General features: G+C 41.4%; 1 protein-coding gene across 3 annotated transcripts in view; it reads right to left on the bottom strand.

The window, feature by feature from the left end:
• Positions 1 to 19,676, bottom strand: part of pcsk5b (proprotein convertase subtilisin/kexin type 5b) — a 121,449-nt gene that overhangs the window by 85,226 nt on the left and 16,547 nt on the right. For all 3 annotated transcript variants that reach the window (XM_049578060.1, XM_049578062.1, XM_049578061.1), the window contains exons 3-7: positions 12,611 to 12,763; positions 11,077 to 11,220; positions 8,477 to 8,553; positions 2,346 to 2,434; positions 916 to 1,088 (exon numbers count right to left, since the gene is read on the bottom strand). In XM_049578060.1, coding sequence (XP_049434017.1) covers positions 916 to 1,088; positions 2,346 to 2,434; positions 8,477 to 8,553; positions 11,077 to 11,220; positions 12,611 to 12,763 — 636 coding nt within the window. The remainder of the gene's footprint in view (positions 1 to 915; positions 1,089 to 2,345; positions 2,435 to 8,476; positions 8,554 to 11,076; positions 11,221 to 12,610; positions 12,764 to 19,676) is intronic.

Below are 19,676 nucleotides of genomic sequence, written 5' to 3'. Positions count from 1 at the left end.
AGTTTCCCTTCAGTTTTCCACACATACAGCAACACAAGCCGAGTACAACTCTCTCCACAGCTGTCAGTGGTATCTCTAACACCTCAGCTCTCTGTGATAAACTGTCTCTTCAGAGTGTCACACAGGTACATGTTACACCCACAAGCATGTCATCTCCACTCAGCTTCAAAAACACACACTCACACACACACACTCACAACAGCAGGAGGGCATGCAAGCGCATACACATGCCCAACTCGTACCAGCTGGACAGATATCTCCCTCACCTCTGTCATCTTAAAAGGCCAGCCTGTCAGGAGCAACGGGGACTCTCTTCTGCTCACACTCCCTGTGTGTCCATCCTTTTTTCCCCTCTCTTTCTCTTCTCTTTTTTGTACCATGCCACAGGCACTCAGCCTTGAAGTCAAAGTTTTTGCTTTCTGTCTCTCTGTCTCACCTCCTCAGAGGTCTACATCTACTTAACCAAATGGCAAAAAGCCAGTCGTAGCAAACTTTGTAAATGTGTAGATGTATGTGTGTGTGTGAGACGTGACCACTAAATGACTTCACCCCTCTTAACCTCTGTTATAGCTTTTCCACTCCACTCAGCCAACAACATGGCAGCAGCTTGTCGTTATGCAAAATAAGCTATGAATATGTAAATGAATATATGCTAATAGGCCAGGGCAGCTCTCTAATGTCCGGAGGAGCTTCACAGGTAGAGATAGCCAGCTAGGACTTTCGGATATGAGTATATGAGAGTGAAACACACACACACACACACACACACACACACATATCTGCTAGTGTGTGTTTGTGTGTGTTTATATCTTTTCTCAACATATGAATACCAATGTCAAAGTCTTGGCTGAGCATCTGAGCACATGTTCATTTGTACATTGATCTGCATGTGTATACATGAGTGCATGTGCCCACCATGCGGATGCCGTTCTCGAAGGCCTGTCTGGCCAGAGACGCTGGTCCATCCACAGTCTTTCCATCATCATCAGGTCCCCAGCTGGCGCTGTAGATGTCAATGTGCTGCGGCTGGAGACTCAAAGACTTGGCTTCCACCATATCTGTTACATCGCCATCCAGCATTCGCACACCTAACACACAAACACAGAAATAATATGTGCACTGGTTAAATCTCTGTCCTGTGAATTTCCACAGAACTGGCTGGATAACGATATACATTAGGCAGCCAGTCCAGCTGCTTAATGTCCTGTCATCATAACAATAATGAATTAAACACAGGCAAATCAAGTCATTAATTAGGCTAATCTACACATTAATTAGCAAGTATTTCCATGTCAGCTTTTCCCACATAACACCTGGTTGTCTTGGTTAAACTCTGTATCTTCAAGCATTAGAAGTTACGTTTTAAAATGTATACTAAGCAGCATTTTCCTAAAAACAAACAAACATGTGGTCTCATACAGAAGTAATCTCTCTCAACCATTACTTATAACCCATAAGAAGCGTGTGGCGCTGTATTTATCTGCCTTTATATTTTAATTTTTTTCTTCTTTGCTGTTTTCAGAATGTTCCTGGGCACAGGGCACAGGTGAGGTTGGGACTTTTCAAAAACATAGCAACCAGGTGGCAGACCATAGGCAGCACTCATCCTAGAGTGAGCAACGAAAAACGGGGACACACTGCTAACTTTTGTTTCTTTATTTTCCTTGCCTTTTTGTCAGGCTTGGAGGTTTTTGTGGGTTTGTGAACACAGCCCAGGGGTGGATAATTGATCAGTTGATCCAATCAGAGCCAATCAGATCAGATTGATAGACGAGAGAAGCAGCTGTTTGCGAGTGAAAGCAAACTTTTAGACCCAGGGCAGTGAATGGTTAAGTTTTGTTTTCACTATGCCTGACGTTCTGTGCCCAGAGTACGCTCTAAGCTCCTATAATGCGGTGCAATGAATAACCAAACAGTGTATATATTCCAACAGCACTCCTTATGAACAGTCCTGCACAAAATATAGAAAATCAAAATGTGGCAGCAGATGTTTTAATTTTGCCGGGCCGCCATAAATATATGAATGTGTGGGAAACCCTGCACACTGTTCCTTTGATGTAATAGTTTTGCTCCCTTTTAATATGCAAATCTCTGCAATTACAACTCTCTGTAGGTTCCCATGATTCCAGGTCTTACCACATATTGGTTTTCACTTGTTGTGTTTATAAGAATGAAAGTGTGTAGAAGTAGTCAGACAACACCATGATGATATCATGGTGTGTGGGACAATAAGCACATGATCAGTCAGTGACACAAAGACAAACCTAAAACACAGAGTTTGTTTTTGTTAAAGCAGGTTGGAGGAATAATTCTACAGTGTCAGAAACTAGACAAATGTCACTCACCTCCTATTCTGGCATTGTAGGCAATTCCCACAATGCAGTGGGAGTTGTTTGCGGCTGCAGCAACTTCGCCCGCACACCGCGTCCCGTGTCTGAGGAAAGAGCGGGAATGAGCAGCTTACTACACAACTCTGGGACACACGTGTATACACAAGCAGGAGAGCACACACAAACTACCAGATAAACATGCAGCTTTTGAAGTGGAGCGCAAGGACACTTACACGTAAACACACGTTTTCACAGATAAATGTGAGCATTCCTGTTGATGCAATCCTAAACAAAACTGTTTAAGAGTAATAAGTGTTACAAATGTCGCGAACACTATAAATATTTCTACAGTCCTTGCTTTTAACCAGAAACCCTAACAGAGAACGGAAGAGGAGGTAGTTTAACATTTGTAACGCTGTCACGACAAATATGTATGGAGTTCCTCAGTGCCAGTGGTCCATAGATGAGTGAACACACACAAAATGAGGCACAGTGTTTGACAGCATCCACACGCACACAGACAGACACACCAAAACAAAAATAGCTGAAACAATGTCCAACATCAGTGATTAGATAAGACTACTCATACTTCTTTCAGCAACTAAAACACACACACACACACACACACACACACACACACACACACACACACACACACCAGGGTAACATTCCACCAGTGGTGACAATCGGCCCGGGTCAGCAACCAGCGTAAACAAACATGAGTATGTTTGCGTCCGCCGCCTCCTCAAAAACACCACTTCCTGGATCGGCACAAACACACTCGCGCACACACGCACCTCCTGCCGAGAACATCTGCATCATAACACCCCCCGGAAACAGCTCTGACCGCTGCCATGGAAACCCAGCATCTAGCTATCCAAACCCCCGGGGAAGACACGGGGAAGTTTTAAAGTCCAGGGAAGCACTCAGACTGAGGGAAATCTGTTTCACAGTAACTTGATAATTTCAACACTAACAACATGATCAAAGGTTTTTTTTTTTTTGTTTTTTTTTTAAAAAGAAATACTGAAGTATCACCATCCTCACTCACTTAGGGTGTAAACGGAAAACATTCATGCTTAGCAACTCCATCAAAAAAGGTCATTCTTCTCATTTCTTTCTACAAGCCTTCTATTGAATAAAATAAAACGCTCGTGAGTAGAAATTCTATACCTCACACTTCATATTTCTTCACCCACAATCTGTCCTCCACTGCCCTCTACACTTGTATAATAAAAAACAAAACATACTCCTCCAGGTTTCGACCACTTTCCATTAACTTATCATGAAATTAGTGTGTTTTTCAACCTTTCTTCCCACCTGACAAAATGACTTTTGCCTGACCTTCTTCCTGTGCTGCCTACATAGTATTAAAGCTGCGTGGGGAGAAGGATTTCTATATCCACAAAGTAAAGACACTTGAAGCCTAATCAGAGCAGCACAAACACGTACAAAATACTTTGTCACACTGGGAAATATGCTTTTTCTCTTTTTTGCCTAGAGCTGACTGACATTCCTCCTCTTGTCTGCACAGTAAATGTGGCGCTACCTTCAGCAGTCCGTTAGCTTTGCTTAGCATAAAGATTGGAAAAAAGAGGGAAACCTTCAGCCAGGCTTTGTTAAGAGGAATGAAAATTATGACACAAGAGAGGCAAAGGCGGAGAGACACTGCACTGATGATGGGAGAGCCTGGAACCGTGATTTATCTGAGCAGCACGCATGGCAATGAATTATAGTACAATGTATTTCTCTCTTTTTTTCTGATGGTCTGAATAAGCAAGAAAGTCACCAAGCTGGCAACACTTGATGCCAAGCTAGCTTGATGCAGAGTGGCAGCGATTATTTAGCCAGTGGGACACACACCAGAGCCCTGTTTCCACCGCGCAGTACAGTGCAGTACGCTTTTTTTACGTTTCCACTGTGAAAAGTTGTGGATGGTACCAATGGAACCGTTTTGTACTGTTCCCATTTTTGGTCCCCCCTCTAGTGGGGTACCTAGGACACAGATCTGGTACTAACAGGTGGAGCTGTGAACACTGCAGCCTGTTGATTGGTCAACAGAGGTTGGTCACTCTGCTCAGGGCTGAGTTGTGGCTGGTTTTGAGGCTCATGTAACCACTGTTCATACCTTGGAGAGTTTTACAGTCATTAGTACACTGTAACTATAAAATGAAAGAATGTTTTGCTGCCTCTTGCAGCAGCTGTAGTCTGAGAAAAATAATTCACTAGGCCGACTGCCAGTAACTTTTAAGGTGGAACGTTAACTTGTAATGTTACTCAATGCACAAGTTGATGACGTGAATCAATCAACACACCTTAAATTTCACTGTGACAACTTTGACCATTACTTTAGTTTTTATATGACGTACAATTTTAGTAATGAGTGAATCTTCAAGCGTTAATATACAGTATATTATTTGGGCGGGTTATGTGAACAGGCATATATCCCAATCATCACTGAGAGAAAAAAAAAAAGCGTTGCGGAGTGTCGTTTCTGTTAACTACAGCAACACAAAACCTCCAAGCTTGTCTCAGAGACTGCATGCACAAACCCGCTGTTTTTAAATATCCCATGGAGAGAGACTCTCACTGCAGCCTGTTCTATTTTGTTCTGAAAATGCTGGTGTGCAACCCCATTCTGTGGACGATAAACGAGGTGCAGACTGATAGAGGAAGGAATACAGTGAGTGCCGGACAGAGCAGTGAGTGACAACAACCCCGCCCACATTTAAGAGTACTGTTTGCAGTGGAAATACTAGGGTCTAGGTACCATGTCTGAGGGTTACTTTTGGTTCCAAAGGTACCATACCAAAAGTGTTTGGTGGAAATGGGGCTATGCACTAAAATGCGTGTACGGCCTGGCCGGCTACCACAACAAAGAACAGAGAAGCTCCGATTACGAGACACACAGAGGTAAGTGACTTCACTCTCTGCTCAGGATGCAATTTCTCCACTATATCTTTACAAATCCCATGGTTATTTGCTGCTATATTAAAACTCTGAACATCAAATACAGCACCTTTAGTCAACAACACCTCTGATGACTTGTGTTCAAGATATCTGACTTCAACAGGATTCTGGCTTTTTAGATATCGGAGCATCATTTCTATGTTTCAAAACTGAAAATGCATGAAAGGCATATCCCGTTTAAGTATCAGATGTGACGGCCCTTGCATCAATGTGGAAACCGCCTTTTTATCCTTTGTAGAGAATGACCTCACAAGTTTTCAGCAAAGTGAACACAAATGAAACTGTGTGGGTTTAAGTATAACATATCAAATGGCTGCAAATCAGTGATAGGCCCCTTTGTCACAGTTAATGAGCCAAACTGCTGGCTCCCTCTTTCAAAACGCTTCAACAGTCTTCACTCAGTTCACTTCACTCCACTAATCCATAAAATCGTCTGTCTGGCTGTCTCTCCAGTCTTTGTGTTTGCCTGTTTTTTCCATTTTCTACACATCTGTGTCACAGTCACTCAGGGATCTCTCTGTGTTTCATCCAGGACCATATAATGTTTGTGCAGCGGATGATAGTCAGTTGGAACAATACACACTCACACACAGCAATCATTCAAATGCAAACACGTACTTTTTAACTTTCTGAAAGTTTCAAAGGATACAGCCACTTAAGCTCACATTTAACTCTCTGTGGTACAGTAATTTTTTATAGTTGTGTGTTTTGCCACTACTTCAACTAGCACAGTAAATATGTTCAGGCTTACTATAATTTCAGATTTTTAAAATACAGCTTCAGTTTATTTTTCGTAGTTTTCAGTGTCTGTTTACTTGTCATTTTCTCAGACAGGTTTTTAATATGGCAGGCCACAGATGCACATTAACTGTTCCCACTTCCTAGATCTATTTGAAGACCGATATTAAAAACTACAGTTACATTTTCTCTAAATTGCTTTGTGTTACAGAGTGGTAACAATTAGAGTTATAGGTCGAGTGTGTTGGATTTAATGGCTTCCATTGATGTATAAAGAGAACTGGATACAGCATTGGAGACATGGTGCTGTTCAAACCTATGGAAGTTGCTCATTGGGCCATGAAGACAAAAAAGTTCAACTGCCGCGTTTAAAACGACTCGGATGTTTAGTACTGGTTCCACACTGTATGGCCAGTAGAGCAGGCTCCATCCGGTTTAGTGCTGCACTTAAATACGAATACAATTATTCAAATGGAACAAACACTTGTAACACTCAGAAAAATGTATCCACTGATTTCCAGATGTGTCCTTTGCTATGCAAGTCTGCGAGGAAAAGTTTTCTTGGGCCACAGAGCTTTACATGAAAGATGTTCCTGGGGCCTAAGGCAATCTAACGGTGAGGCTGCAGACTGCAACCAACTGCAACTTCTCCTGTGTGCCATTAGGGGTGCAACAATCCATCGACGTGGATCAATATATCGATTAAACGATCAGTGATACAATCGATGCAAAGTGAAACCATCAATCATATCATCATCTTTAGGACGCGCATTTATTTTGAAAGTCTGTGTCACCATCAAATAGGAGCAGGCAAATGGCAAGCAGCCATGTGAAGGACAAAGAGGATATTGTTGTTTACTCTGGAATAAACAACAATCAATCATATCAATCGCAGGAATCGAAATCATATCGTGGCAGACTTTGTTATATTGGCAAATATCTTATTCTTGTCCAAAGAATCGATATAATATCGTATTGTGATGAAACTGGTGATTTACACCCCTAATAGATATGATAGGGGTATATTATATTCCATTTCTAACAATATATCCCCCTAAATCCTACACACTGGACCTTTACAAGGGGTTATATCAGAAATCAGTCTGCAAGAAAATGAAGAGCTTTGTCATCTACAGAATCTGAAGATGTGCAAGTAAATCTGCTCGTTTCAAATGGCAGGTGAAGAAACCCAAAATTCCCAAAGCACAAACACTACATTACAAAACTGTCAGGACACTCTGTGACCACTTTCTGTCATTTTAACAAAAGGACATCTGACTCAGACATAACAGGAATTTCCACAATTTGATTTGTCATATTGTCCTTTTAAATCTGTGGTGGGCAGGATGGGTTATCTGTGGACAACATTTAAAAGTCTGCAAACACAAGACTGATTCACTGGTAAAGCAATAGATGCTGGTGCATCTAAATGTGTTACTTCTTACTTGCCTTTAGTCCTGCTTACATCCAAAGCGCAGCTGTTAGCACTGCTTGTACACACAGACAACAACAGGTTAAAATCCACAAGAATTATGTCATTCTTGTTGCTATACAACACATAGTTTGACAACAATCCACAGTTTGCCAGATGTAGCTAAAGTTAGCGTTGAGAGTCACACACGTTGTGTGTTTCTTGCCTTTCGGGCAGGATGACCAGTTTTAACTTGCCGGCCACCACACGCCAAACTTTTAAATCTATTCCATTAGACTCACTAGTCCCATGGGAGACATGACCTCTGTGTTTTGATTAAACTAAAATTAACTCCAGCCTGTAAATCCCATAGGATAATTTCTTGGACCAAGAATAGTAATATGAAAAGTCAAAGAGGAAGAACCAGATTTCTGTCCACACACACAACATCACAGGCAACTATGAATCCAGCCTTAAAAGGAAACCAGCTCATTAAGCTGCATCTGTAGGCCTCATGTCTCTTTAAGACAATGCATTACCAGCAGGGACTGAGATGCTGCCAAGGCACTTGGGCTGCTGCAGCCAAACACACACACACACACACACACACACACACACACAAACACACACACACACCAAAAATCACTCACTAAGCCAAACTGGCACAAGACAAGTGCCTGGACAAGCAAGCCTCTCTTTTTTCCCTCTTACACACTCACACTTGCATGTGCACTTGCACACACATACACACACCAATTCTTCCAAACAGAAAAACCACAACCCTCCCACAAATGTCACAATCAAATACAATAATGTAACTCATCGCACCCACAACAAGGTCAGGGCTCAGCAAACACAAACATATTGAGGCTAAGAGCTTCTGGTGAAAATCAATCAGGAAAACACACAGAAGAACGTCTGACTGACTGTGACCCTGAAACACTAAAAGATAAATCCTAATTCTCACTCTAACAATTAAAATAAAGTTTCTCTCTCATTAGATCTGGTTTAAATTTGTTTTTCTTACTTGTTCTCGTTGGTTGCGTCGTATCGGGGCATGGGGTCCATGTCGTTGCCGTTGACGTCAAAGCTGGCTTGAGGGTCCTGCAGGAGACACAGAGGTCAAAACAAGTACATCAAACACCAAAATGACAGTTGCAATAATGATCAGGGGAGAGAAAACATCCAGCAGGTAAATTCATTAGAAAGGTATGTCCAACACTACCTGTGTATGTATGTGTGTGTCTAAGTGATAGACCTGTGGAACATCAAGCAGCCTCTCTAGCCCAATCAAACAGTTCACATTAGCATCACACACAACAGTTTTGTAAATCGAATGCAATCAGAGCAAACTCAATCTGCTGCGCGTTCACCCTTCGGCACAAACAAATCCAGGCATTAAGAGTAGCTAATAACAGCGGCACAGGCACTGTCAAACAGGGTGTGAATCATTTAATCTGCACAGTTGATTGGTAGCCTTACCTGCCGCCTCAGGCCAAGAAGTTGCTCTAACTGTCTGGCCTTGGTCTGACTGAGGTAAACATACCTCAGCATGCACAACAAGTATGTAACTACACACAAATAAACATGTACACACCACATAACTGCACACACACAGGTCTGAGGGAGCTCTCCGCCGAAGTGTAATCCATGACGCATAATTATGTGAGGCATATTACCATAAGTATTGCAATCTGGTTGATTATCTGATTTCTGCAAAGTGATTTCACGCTTTCTGTAACATTGCTTAGTTACAGGCAACAAATATTTCCTACTTACAAGATCTAATTTCTTTTGTATAATCATAATCATCTCTGATTTGAATTTATCTCATGATCTGAATACCTCTTCCTAGGGCTGTACTGAATAAGCTTCATTCATAACATTGAGATTCTAAACCAACACTGAAATACAGCACTTTTGTTTTTGTTTTTTTGCTAGTCTATTCATTCTGCTTGAATCTAATACCCCTGCAAAGCTGCGGATAAGGATTTGGCTACTCAAAAATAGTATTATTCTATTTGTACAATTAGTTCCAGTGGCAGCTGCTTGGGATTTTTTGTGACTCAAACATTTCCAATAACTCCAGAACTCTGTTAAGTCTACAAATCAAAATTTTTGGAGTGAAGATTAGGGCTGCCCCCTGAAAGTCGAAAACTTGAGTAATCAGTCGGAGACCTCTCTGTCGAGCAGTTGTTTTTTAATTGTCTGTTAGTGTGCAGTGTACTTCTGGAGACGTTTCGCTCTCCAGATTGAGCAGCAGGATAAGCACTCCTCGCTTTCAGGTTGCTCTCCGGTACAGGCAGCTGCAGACACAGACCCAGGGTGAGTCCAAGTAATATGAAGGCAGCTGCCCGGAGGAGGAGAGGCTTTGCCCGGTCACGCTCTGAGATAGTTATCTTCTGCCTTCTGCTTAGAAGTGGTGAATTTTACAGCTCACGGCAACTTTGTACGATATAGCCTCTGGCATTTGTTTGATATCTAGTGTTGGCAAAAAATATTGTTGCACATTTCAGATCCGTCGTTAGCGTAGTTAGCATGCATTAGCTCACAGGCCTAACATGGCTTGTTTTCTAAATTACGTGAATGTCACAGTCACCCTGAACATCTCACTGAACCCCATTCAAACTTTCAAAAACTTTAACGAATAGGCTACTCAAATATTTGTAATGAACAGCCAAATCCAATTAAACAGACACTGGGCTAAGTTGGGTTCAGCCCTAAAAAATGTAGATGTAATCATTTCCAAAATTTCCTACATGTGTTTATGTAACTAAATACTGTGTTTCAATCCATATTTGTTGCTGTTCAGCCATTCAAAAACAACATTTTCACTTTGGTCAAAAAACTGTATGCACCTGTATTAATGAGGCTGCACCATAAATTACATTTATTCATTCATTCAAAAAAAAAAAAAAAAAGTAACTCATTTAATCCGATGAATCACATTATTCAAAATGATGTTTTGTTTGAGGATTTTCTTTTTCTTTTCTAGGGTGATGATGTCATAAAATATGAAAACAGACATTCAAAGTTCATTCGGAAAACCTTTATAAAAACTTGAAATATTAAAAAAGTGACAGCTCCAGTTAAGTGGAATAACAGCTTGGCCGGTGCGTTGGGAATTTATATTCCAGAAAATCTAAAAGATCTAGTGAAGATAAATTACGAGTGTAAATAGAAATTAAAAAAGTTTTACAACCTTGGAGAGGGAAATTTCAGTCATTACAAGGAAAGATTACATTGATTAATAATCTCAGAATTCTTCAGATCATTTATCTCTTAATGGCACTTCCCTCCCCGGAGGGATCCCTCTTAAAATGTTATAAACAAAAAAATGACATTTGGTACAACCCTACGTTTTTGCACAAAAAAAAAAAGACCATTACTGTTGAAATATTCCTAATCAGACATCTATATTCCTGTTATGCATGTGGCTTTTTAATCCTGAATCAGACACACTTACAGCGACACACACAAAAGCAGGTTACATAAACATTTCTTTACCTCCCCAAACCTCACACACAGACATACACAAATTAACACTGACGACTGAAGACTCCAACATGCACAGACACACACACTGCCGCTCATAGCCGCCCTACACCCGCATACATACACACTCACGTAGTTCTGAAAGAGGTCTGGGTGGTTCCTCTCGATGCCGTCATCTAGTATCGTGACCACCACATCTTTACCCGTGTAGCCTCTCTTCCACGCCCCCATGATGTTCATGTCCGACTGGCAGTTATGGACATCGTCATTACAGTGCTGGAGAGACGGTGGCAGGAGGTGTGATGAAGGAGAGAGGAGGGGGAAAACCAAACAAACACATCAGCTTCTTGCACATGCACTTTAACTTTACGAGTGTGCTCGCATAATGAAATTCTCAACTTAATTTACAGCAAGTGTGATCGGTTTTTCATACGGAGGCACAGTCACATGCAAACACGTCCAAACAAGTCAAGTTACAAAGTGTATGGAAAAAGTGAAATCGCAGGCGGCTTAGTTAAACCGTAACATCCTATGTCTTAATTTACTCTTGCTCAGCTGGCTCTCAACCCGTCACGACACATGTAAATGTTGCTTTGAGTGATTCAATATCCTTTACTGTAAATGTTTTTCAAAAGCACTGCATGTGCCACGAGTTGTTTTTTGTTTGCCTGCCAAACAGACACATAGATACCAAAAATACATCTGACTTTTATGCAGATTTTTCATCTGTCTTTTTGTTACAGAACTAAACTTCTCACAAGTCACTATAATCCAATTTATATCTGACAAAGTGTATGTAGCTTCAATGTGATTCAAAGTCCCATCTGGGTCACTGATACTGCTTAATCTTATGTCTTTTAATCTATTTTAAGTTAGATACATAAATATACAGATGGAAAACCTGATAAAAACATGATAGCAATGTTTGACTCGAGTAATCTTTTATTTCCAGGTAAACCTGAAAAACACACACAAAGGTCACAGAGTTCTGTTCTAAAGCTAAAAAAAATATGTTTAAAATCTCTGGTCAAAGTATGAGCACTTATCTGCACTGAGTTAACAATTGACAGAGCAGAGGACACTGAACCACACACACACACACAAATACATAACTAAAAGAGCAATGATCTGAGGGTGTAAACACTCGTGATAAGCCTGCCAATCTCTGCAATGTGAATTGGACCATACTGCCTGAGTGTGTGTGTGTTTCTGTGCTCAGGCGTGCATGACACTGCTGATCTCAGAGAAATGTTTTTAAAATGCAGGGGCACAGAAACATGTGTATTTCTACCTGAGAGGACTTTCCTGTGACAAATACTTAGGAGTAAACACAGAATGTTTTACCTCAACCCTACAGTGTCTCTTTTCAAATTAAGGAAAGCCCAAAATGTCATCACCATGACTCTTCTTTTGTTTCATTCAGTAAAACACACACACACAAATCCCTCAGCTCCACTGACCCTGCAGTAATCAGGATCATGCCATGACCTCAGCTGACCTCTGACCCACAAACTGGATAAACGCGGGTAAAGAAAAGCACAAAATCCTCTGAGAAGAACAGACCAAAACAAAAGACATGACCCCAAATTGTAAATTATATATTCTTGCTTTGGTGCAGCAAACAGAGTGAGAGAAATTCTCTGGTACGAGTATACAGTGTACTCACAATGTACCACATACTGCTCCACTTAGCGTCGTTATAGAATATGTTGCTCTGGGCTGGGCTGCTGTGGGCGGGGCTTGTCAGAGAAAGGGGCGGGGATGGCTTGTAATCCCTCTTGATCCTCCTCTTCACCACCTGCTGCTGTATCCACTCCACCTGAAACACATAAACACGGGACATATAGCAAAAACTGAGCATGCATCTAGTAATACCACACAGCAGCAGAATTACTTCACACATAGTACAATTAGTCGACAGGTGGGATTTCATCAAAATGCCTTTTAAACGATGCGTTCATGGTGACACACTCTTCAGGAAAACATACTTTGTGCTGTATCTTTGACATCAAGGTGAATATATAGTGGCTGTATTTCCTCTTCTTTGCTTTATGTGTTGAACTCTCTCTCTCACACACACACACACACACACACACACACACACACACACACACACACACACACACACACACACACACACAGATACAGACCATCCCCAGAGAATAGATTCGGCTGGTATATTGTGGCACCCAACCAGCACAGAAAGGCAAAAAATGAGAAAGCAGCAGAAGAGAATTGAATTTTTCAATGAATGAGCCATGAATTCAGATGACATTTTTAACTGCAGGAGACAAAGCTGAAGAGAAATGCAGTTTCTCACAGGTAACGGTAATTATTATTTCAAAGAAAAAAACATTTTCAAAAGTGACAACATTTCCCATATAAAGGTAGCGCAGGTGAGCAAATAAAGACAATTATATTTAAAACAAAAAACAAACTTCTGAGAGAAATTTTAGTATATAAAGTACAAGTGAAAGATAAAATACATCTAGTTACTTACTATAACTGTACTTTTTGTTCTGTTAATGCTCCAGGGACATTTTATATATGTTTTAGGACTGCCCTCTTATTGCTATTTATCGGAAATTAGTATGGCTGCCCCTCTAATAGTCTACCAAACTTTAGTCAACCAGAAAAGTCATTAGTGGGCAAGATTTCATTAGCCCCTTTTACACTGCCAGACTTTCCGCGAATGTTGGGCCGTTTTGCCGGCAAGCTGCGAGCGAGACTGGCAAGTTGATCCGAGGTGCCCAATTTTCCGCCTTGTAGGGTAGTTACAGTGGCGGAACCCTTTAGTTTAAACAGTCCTAGGCGGCCTTCCACAATGGGAGGAGCAGTTGATGATGCCGCACATGCGAGCCACTGGCAGTGGATAAACAGGAAACAGCTGATAGCAGGAATGAGCAGCTAGTAGCAAGAGGGAAACGCAAACCTGAAAGACACTGTAAAGATGAGCAACTGGGGAGACTAGGAATTGTGCACCCTCCTTGCCCTCGCAAATGAGGAGGCCATTAACCGTCAGATGACGGGGACGGTGAGGAACGGGCCGACTTACAAGAGAATCGCAGAAGGACTGACCAGCCGCGGCTTCCCTCCCACGTCACTGTTTATGTCACACGCTGAGCTACACGTTTTGTTACTTGCTCACGCCCCCATTCCCCCGAAAAAGGCGCATTCTGTATAAACAAAATTAGGTAGGCGGCATTTTGCCGCACTCCCCGATTTTGTTTTTATACTGCCAATGCTGAAAAAAGACTGACTGGGCTTTCCTGCACATTTGCACAATTCCTATCTAAAAAGGGCTATTGGTTGCTTAGTCACAGAAAAACAAACAAACAAACAAACAAACTTGAAACTATAAGGAGCTCCGTCTTGTCAAAAAAAATCCAAGGTGATATGTAAACTCATCTTCATTGGTCCACTACAAACATGACGTATCATCTGAAACATGTCAGTAGCTACATGCCCATTAGCCACTTAGCACAATCATTACTGCTTTGGCGACAGAGTCATTAACAGGCAGCTCGCTCAGTGTGTGACGTGCACTTGTAGATAAAATATAGGCCTATATTAATGAAGGTTCATTAGTACGGTTTTGTATTTCTCTGTAATGTAGCACAGTGTTAACAGTGTTACTGATACTATTCTTTCTCACACCTTCAACTCAAACCATTGTGTTGCGTAAACATGCAAGCGACTAGTCGACTAATAGCCCTAGATGACAACTATTGGTGGACTAGGAATATTCTTAGTCAGGGGCAGCTCTACTTTACTCTCAAGATAGGCTGTTTGATGGCTTAACAGCTGTGTTGCACTCCAAGTCTGTCTTTGCAGTAAAGATGAACAGAGTATGCCCTATGACAATAAGGGCATGGATGGATAGCATAGCTGCCCTTGATTATCTATAGTTGTATTGCTTTAACCTCAACTGCACCCACTTGTTTTGACGTATTTGGTCATTTTATTAGTCAATATATTTTGTATATGCCGTGCTTAAAAACACAATCATCATTTGATCACAAAAAATAAAGTACACCTAAAAGATGTATCAGCAGAATCTTGATATATTTCCCTATATCCTGGACTGTATCCATCTAAAGTTAGACTTTTATTCATTCTAGTGTTGGCCTACAAGAGTTTTACAGTGGACTAGATTTTTTCTCTCCATCAGTTCATTTCTCCCTGTCTGCAAAATGGACAGACTGATATGCACACATATGCACCGAAGACATAAATGTCTCTCAGGTAACATCAATCTCTCAAATGTTATGGGCTCGTTTCAAGGCGCAAGGCATTCCTTGGCAGGAATCTCCCTCCGCTTTCAGACGGAATTTTCCGATTTCAAAATCAGCATTGTTGGATCTGAACAAGAGGGCTGGACCCACTCGCTTGGCCCTGGTCACCTCTTTTTAAAACCCTGAAAATCTTGTGTTTAGTCTAGCCGAAGTCCTGCAGACCTCATCTGTCTTAAACGACTCCAAGAGAAGTTTACACGGACTGGAAATGATGATGACACAAAATTGAAATATTAGCAACACACACACATGATACGCATGTGTCAAGCAACATGAGAGCATCCTGAGATGTAAATATTTCTGCCAAAATGATTGATGGATTCTTCAGACTGCAGTTTGCACATAAACATGATTGTGTGACAGCTTACACAGGCTACAGTGGGATCCCTCAGGAATGCAGCATGTCCAGATGAAGTGTTGTGGAGCTACTGCTTATTTATACAGTAAATAATGTGCGCTCCTCCTGAAACAATCAACACACCATCTACTGTGAACTCAAAGCATCTACGCATTATGTGCAGACAGACAGATACCGCTCTCATAAAAGATCAATCAATAGAATCATTTTCACGCTGAAAACAGTGTTTTGTTGCTCAGTTTGCCAGATCCAGGAGTGTGAGGCTTTAGTGAACAATGTCCGACTGCAAAGACATTACTCCACATCAATACAGCACCAGTAGAAAGAGAGGAGAGGCGAGAAAAGCTGACATAATGACTGCAGAGTGATTATCTGGTCTCATGCACTGAAATAATGTGCCAGGCTCTCCGGAGAGTTGGAGAGGGAGGCAACGAGACAAGATAAGACGAGAGAAGGAGAGGTGATAAAGAGCTGAAGAGAACAAGTCCCAGGAGAGTCAATAAAAAAAAAGACCGAGCTGGAAGAGTAGGGAAGTGAAAACAAAAAGCAAGTGAGACCAAAAGACAGCAATTGAAGGGAGGGATGATTGATTTTATAAATAACACTGATTTAATAACTCAAGTATGTAGCTCTTTATAGATCACGAAGGAGTGACAGCAGAAAAACGATTTTGTTGGTGACGTACTTTAATAACACGAGAGTGCAGACCTCCCTTTTAAAGGAGTAAGATATGGGAGAAAAGGAAAGACAAAGAGTAAAAAACACAGTGAGACGTTTAGTTTTAGCCTGGTGCTTCTCCTTCTGCCGAGGTCTCAGCTCATTTCACTCCAAGTTCTGTCAGGACCATCAGCTTCAAAGCAACCGTTTACACACGCCATTAGCCTCAAAACAACACTGTCATCAGGAATTGTGCGTGTGTGTGTCCGCGCGAAAGCACTGGTGTATCATTACAATTTGCATACATTAGCGCAGCATCAAGCTCAATCTTTGATCAGCAGTGTAACTTTTAACTGCTCGTGTCCGTAACTTGGTAATTCAAGGGAGGTCTGACGATTAATGCATCACTGCCTCTCATCTCGCCACCAATCCTCTCCCCCATTAATTCCTCTAGAGACTGACGAGACGGAGCAAAGACTTTACAGATGGCAAAAAAAAGGAATGATTTTGCTGAAGTTGGATCCCAATTAGTGTGTAGTTCACCTCAGATGTCTCTGATAAGACTCAAGGGTTTTAAGGGTTTCAGAGCACTTTGCTGAAGTTGCCTAATGAACAAGGACACCAGCCGAAGAACCTAGGTTTCATGCATCTGCCTTCTGGCAAGTATCCACTCCTGTAAAGTGTCCTTGAGCAAGACACTGAATCCATTCCACCTCTGTCAGGTGCTGCTCTGCAGCGGAGGAGGACCTCCATCCTCCCTAAGGAGGTAGCAAGTATAGCAATTTAGGATCTTTGAAGTATTGGCATCATTATTGCCACATACCTATATACTGACTTAGCGCAGTGGATAAAAAAGGGCCATAAAGCACCTTTAATGCATTGTTTTACCTGCAGGATCAGAAACACTCAAGTGTTCATCTACTTTATGTAGTTTGGTCCAGATGATAATTGGTTTGCTGTCTGCACTTTCTACTGCTTTAGTGACACTTTCTGAAAAATGAAATGTTCAACCCAAAAATCATCCTCTTTTCAGAGTTTTCATCCGATTACTTTATAGGTCTATGTGCTGAAAACTGCTCTGAATGTTTTGACAAAACAAAGGGAGAAGATAGATAAAAAGGTTGGATATTAAATTTGTAAAGAAGAGTTATGTTGTCAGTCTACATCTAAAGTAGTCTGAGACAGATTCAGCAGTTCTGCAGCGGCAGGTGCTGTAAGAATCTCCCATTGATCAACAACGTCGTCATTTTCACACCTCTCATTCTCACAACTGCACATTTTCTGTTTCAGAAGCACGGGGAGAGGGAAACTACTTCTAAAGCCACAAGAAAATAATTTAAGCAAACCGTGACCAACAATATCAATATGAGTACACAGGCAGAGGAAAATAAATGAGTCCAGGGGTTTCATTGGGAATGTGGGCGATGCCGACATTAATATCATGATATCTAAACAACTCTGCTGGTGTTCATATATATATATATATTTATATATATGAACACATATATACACACACCTCAGCCCCTACGCTGCCAGAGGGGCTGATAATTTAGTTTTATTGATTTTTCCAGCAACATAGATCTTCTTCAGAAAGAGCAGATGATTATAGTGAAAACGCTATATGGCTGTAACATAAAGATACACACATGAAGTATCTGCTAACTGAGGAAGAGTGTATCCACTGAAAATACAGTGGTGCTTTACTGTTCCATATCCTCTGTTATATTACCTGTGTACGTAATAATTTATCTCTGCCACTATTGGTAAAAAACACAGCAAATTTCTTTTTGAATTTCAAATGGTTCCCTACTTTTTATCTCCACCTTTTTCTACTGTATGCAGGTTTTTTAAAAGCTGGGAAACCCAATGAAAAGAGGCGTTAGACTGCTGTTCCTTTGCCAGTAGACCAGAGCCACCTACACAGCTCTGCAGTAGACAAATACGCCTTACTGTTTTTTTTTTCTGTTGTATCACATTAACATCATGGATGGGCTGAAAACAAGTGGCAACCTCCAAGGCTGAAAGATGAAGCCAATGCAGAAGTGCCAAAAAATTGCAGTTAATTGAATTGGAACATGAGGCTGGCACTAGAACAAAGTCAATCCCCATAGACCCCCATGTTATAATGCCCAACTTTACAACACAAATAAACATGTTTACAGCCTGGTACAAAAAACAATTTTGGTCTCTATAGCTAATTTTCCGTTCATGACAACTGTGCAGGGTGTGAATTTTTATATACGTCACCAGTTTACATTTTTTAAGGCCCAAAGATGCACACATTTAAGGGTGTGGCCTTTTGAGTGACAGGCTGTCTGCGATGCGTCACCACAGTCTATTGACCCTTTTACACTGTCTGTTTAAGGCGAGAATGTCCCACTGTTAAAGGTATAATTGCAGAATGGAGGGAGTTGTCTCACCTTTAAGCTGGCGGCACAGGTAACAACAGCGTTGAATCAACATCTGCATAAAATGGGACAGCCGGCAGACTGGGACCATGGATGTGACTATTGTGAGGTTCTGACGACATATTATGAGTGCGACCTAGCCCCGGGAGACCTAAAAGCAGCTGGAAGTAGTTAGAAGCTAACTCATAGAAGAAGAACCGCAGCTGAAAATGTCCGGGAGCTCCTTACCATCCTAGAAGAGGACGAGATCAATGGCAGTATGACAGGCCGTGTAAATGCCATTGTTTATGTTTAGAAAGTGGCACCGACGCATATGTTATTTGTTACACTAGAGGCAGATGCTGTTGTGTTACGCGTAAAACCTCTTTCGTTTCCGCGATGCCGGCATGCTGTCCTGTGTAAAAATGCAAAGGCAGTGTAATGAAGGGACTTTGTAGCTGCCCTTTAGCATGATCTAAATGAGTGAGTTAGCTCCACCCCTCGCTCATCCACAGCCCTACCCTCTTGTCCAAATATGGTCACGTCTGGCTCCAAAAAACATAAGATGGAGATTCCGAATTCCACAAACCTATGCATAACATCACAGTAAGTACGCCCATTATTTTACATAGTCTATGGTCGAAAACAGGTTAGTAAACAGTAGAAAGCAGTATGGCGGGCGGGAAAAATGTTACCGTAGTTACTTCTTTTTTATATTTCTTACGAAATCAGTTTCTGGAATTTGTGATGCTCTGTCATTGCATTATGCCAGCAAGGGGGCTCAAATCAGCCTGTCCACCTTGGTGTCGTATTTCCATCACTGCCGATTAAAGCCAATCAGAGCTGGAGACAATAAATACCAGTGACCACTGCAGAGTCATGACCCAGAAGTGAATGCCAATTATACCCTTTCCCATTGAATACAAAAGCAAGATGTTAGTGGGTTTTTGTCCAGTGGGAACAGGACCATTGGTGGCTTTGCATTTCTATACATGGGTTTATTAAAAAAAAAAATACACTTTTGTCCTCAATTTG

Source organism: Epinephelus fuscoguttatus, linkage group LG6, assembly GCF_011397635.1.
Source record: "Epinephelus fuscoguttatus linkage group LG6, E.fuscoguttatus.final_Chr_v1".
In the NCBI taxonomy this organism is placed as follows: Eukaryota; Metazoa; Chordata; class Actinopteri; order Perciformes; family Serranidae; genus Epinephelus; species Epinephelus fuscoguttatus.
The sequence above is the reverse complement of the archived record's forward strand: the minus strand, read 5'-3'. Positions and strand labels throughout refer to the sequence as shown.